We start from the raw sequence: 3,643 nt of genomic DNA on the forward strand, positions 1-3,643 counted from the left end.
TGTTGGGAGTCCGCCTGCCGATGCAGCGGACTCGGGTTTGTGCCCCGGTCCGGGGGGATCTCACGTGCTGCGGAGCGGCTGGGCCCATGAGCCATGGCCGCTGAGCCTGCACGTCCGGAGCCTGTGCTCCGCAAGGGGAGAGGCCACAGCAGTGAGAGGCCTGCGTACCGCAAAAAAAAAAAAAAAAAAGAACCGCTGCGTAAATCTTTGCCTTTTCTTCTGGCCAATACTGTTTATTTTGTGAACTTTCATCTTATAGCCTGTTAGAATAGTGTCAGGGGGCAACCAGAAACTCTAACTGTCCCTCTTAACAATTCCAAATTTCTAGCCCACACCCAAATGGGTTGACTTTTTTCTCTTGTTGACATCCCTCGGGAAGAGCCGCAGCCCTGGTGTTTGAGGACCCGGTGTGCACTGGTGCTGCCACGACCTTGGGTAAGGCGTTGAACTGTCCACTGTGAGCCTCAGATTTTCATCTGAAGAATGTGAGCCTTGTTCTCCCAGGGCCGTGGTGAGGGTTACAGGGGGGATTTATGTGGACACACCTGACACTTGATAAGGGCTAGGTGCTCCTTTATGGCCTTGAGGCTGGCTCTGGGGGACCCGCCTGCAGGATGGAGAGAGCGTGCCGGCGCGGCCACCGGACTGCTCTGGAAACACTGCACGTAGGAGCCCTGTTTTCATGCCCCCTTCACTCCCCCATCACCCCTGTCACGTGCTGGACAGGTGGCCTCTCCCTCAGCGACAGGTCCCTCGAGAATGTTCTGGACTCCTCCCCTCTGCCGCCCAGCCACCCTCTGCCTTCTGTTTTCTCTCCTCCAGAATCGTGTTGACACCTCCCCTTGCTGATACTCCCTCCAGATCTTTTTGATGTTATGGGGTTTTATCTTTTTCTTCCTTTACCATATTTTAAGGGGGCCTTGACATGGTGCAAAGACAGACACGTGACCACTCTCCCCTCTTGGCCTGGGAGGCTGCTTCTGCTCCTGCAGACGCCCAGCCCTGTGGAGGGACCGCATGGGTCTGGGGTCTGGTTAAGCTGGCTGCCACACACCCCAGCATCCCATGAGCCCTCCTGGTGTCCCTTCCTCTTGTACAGTCATCTCTGAAACCAGGTGAAAGGCCAAGCACCTACTAGTGTAGATGACCCTGCGGCGAAGGGCTGTGCGTCCTTACTGTTGTTAGATTCCTTGGGAAAGTCTGGGCTATAGGAGCAATTAGACGCTTTCAGGATTGCCTGCGGGAGAAAAAGGGCAGCGTACTCTGGAGGCCCACGGTCACCAGGAGGCCTAGAGCTGCCATGTTCAGTGGTAAAAGCTTAACTTGGAGACACTTTCTGCTCCCCGGCTGCTCCAGGAGCCAGCTGTCCCCTCCTTGGGCCAAAATTCACCCCCAGGCCGAGCTGTGCTTTCTTCCCCAGCTGTCCTCGGCCCTCATCTGGCACGAAGCTGGTTTGCAGCCCTGGGCTCCCCACACGGAAGGATGAGGGGAGAACGTGACCGAGGTCGGCGCCTTCATGCTGGTGGGCTTCCTCACGGCCCCGGCTGCCTCCCTCTTCGTGCTGGTGGAGAACCTGGCCGTCATCCTCACCATCTGGGGCAGCTCCTCCCTCCACAGGCCCATGCACTACTTTCCGGGCATCCTGTCGTCCCTGGAGATCTGGTACGTGTCTGACACCATCCCTAAGATGCTGGACGGCTTCCTCATGCAGCGGGGACGCATCTCCTTCGTTGGCTGCATGACTCAGCTCTATGTCTTCAGCTTCCTGGTGTGCACCGGGTGTGTGCTCCTGGCCTCCATGGCCTGCGACGGCTACCAAGCCATCATGACCTGGGGCTGTGCGTCCAGCTGGTGGCCTTCGCCTTCGTGAGTGGCTTCACCATCTCTGTGATCAAGGTCTCCTCTATCTCCAGCACCACATTCTGTGGCTCCAACGTCCTGAAGCACATCTTCTGTGACATCTCCCCCATCCTCAAGCTGGCCTGCACGGACTTCTCGACCGCCGAGCTGGTCGGCTTCGTCCTGACCTTCAGCATCCTGGTGTTCCCGCTCGTGGCCACCATGCTTTCCTATGGACACATCACCCTGGCCGCCCCCCGCGTCCCCTCGGCCACGGGCCGCCGGCGAGCCTTCTCCACCCGCGCCTCCTGCCCGGTCACCACCTTCTACATGGCCTTGATATTCATGTACGTCTGGCCCCAGGCCATGGATTCCCGGAGCTCCAACAAGCTCATCTCTGCTGTTTACACTGTCCTCACCCCAGTCATCAACCCCTTGATCTGTTGTCTGAGGAACAAAGAATTCAAGGATGCTCTGAAAAAGGCTCTGGACTTAGGTCAACTTTCACAGTAGCACAGTTAAATGTCCTATAGTCTAATCTGTGGTGATAATAAAAACAACACCTTATAGGACACTTTACTTTCTTTAATAGTGACAATTTATGTAATTAATTAGTTTATTTTTGGCTGTGCCACGCAGCTTGCAGGATGTTAGTTCCCCCACCAGGAATCGAACCCGCACCCTCAGCAGTGAAAGTGCAGAGTCCTAACCACTGGACCACTGGGGAATTCCCACTTTAGGTTTTTTAAAGTAAATTTTTAAATGAAATTTAGCAAACCTACAGAACTGTGAATGAATAATAAGTCTTCATCCGGATTTGGTTTCACAAAAGAACCACACTTATGTCACCAGCACCCGGATCAAGAGTCAGAAGCTACCCTCACGGCCCGTCCCCAAGATTTCCACTATCCAGACTTCTAACACCAGATACTACTTTTTGACGTTTTTATGAATAAAACCATGAAGGATGATTTTACATTTGACTTCTTGCGTTCATTATGATGTTTGAGTGAATCCTCAATGTTTCTGCATGTAGCAATAACACATGCATCTAATGTGTAATATCCCACAGTACAAATACATCACAACACATTTATGCATTTTACTGTCGGGGATAGAATTATGGATACTGCCTATTACGGATGGTGCCGCTATAAATAACTGATTTGTGTCTTCTCATGAATGTACATGCAGTTTTGTGAGCTGTGTGCTAGGCCAGACCTACGTACATAAAGGCGACGCCTACAGTTCCTGCAACAAAAGATTCACGTATGATCAGGCTTCATAGAAACAGCGAGACTGTTTCCCCAAGTGGGTGCATGAGAATTCCAGTAGCTGCATATCCTTACCGACACCTGGCACGCTAAGCATTCTCTATTTGCCTTTCTTCTGGGGTTGCAGAAGAAGTTCTCTCTGCAACCTGAACTCGCATTTCCAATGACCAAGGCTGCTGGGCACTTTTGTAAGTTTAGTGGTTTAATGTCCTTCCAGATGTGCCCTTTCTGGAGGGCTCTTGCAATCAGGTCTTTTGCCTATTTTTATATTGAGTCACTTTTTCTTTTTAACATGCAGGAGTTCTTCCATATTCTGGGTCCATGCCCTCTGTTGGTTATATTTACTGCAAAAATGCCCTAGTGTCTGGGCTTGCCTTTCATTCTCTTAATGGTGTCTTTTGATGAAGAGAAGGTCTTTATTTTGATGTCCAATTTGTTCATTTTCCCCGTTTACAGTTAGCCCTTTATTTTCCATCTGTTTGCCTCCAAGATCATGAAGATATTCTCCTGTTTAATTCCAGAAGCTTTGT

The 3,643-nt window shown here is 51.6% G+C and overlaps 1 protein-coding gene across 1 annotated transcript; it reads left to right on the forward strand.

Moving 5' to 3' along the window:
* The first annotated feature begins 293 nt into the window (after positions 1–293).
* LOC132521575 (olfactory receptor 6B2-like) lies at positions 294–2,568 on the forward strand. The gene is given in 3 exon segments (XM_060151204.1): positions 294–435; positions 1,421–1,829; positions 1,832–2,568. Coding segments are annotated over 2 exon segments (834 nt in total). The 5' UTR covers positions 294–435; positions 1,421–1,516; the 3' UTR covers positions 2,353–2,568.
* Positions 2,569–3,643: the final 1,075 nt, after the last annotated feature.

Source organism: Lagenorhynchus albirostris, chromosome 6 (assembly GCF_949774975.1).
Source record: "Lagenorhynchus albirostris chromosome 6, mLagAlb1.1, whole genome shotgun sequence".
In the NCBI taxonomy this organism is placed as follows: Eukaryota; Metazoa; Chordata; class Mammalia; order Artiodactyla; family Delphinidae; genus Lagenorhynchus; species Lagenorhynchus albirostris.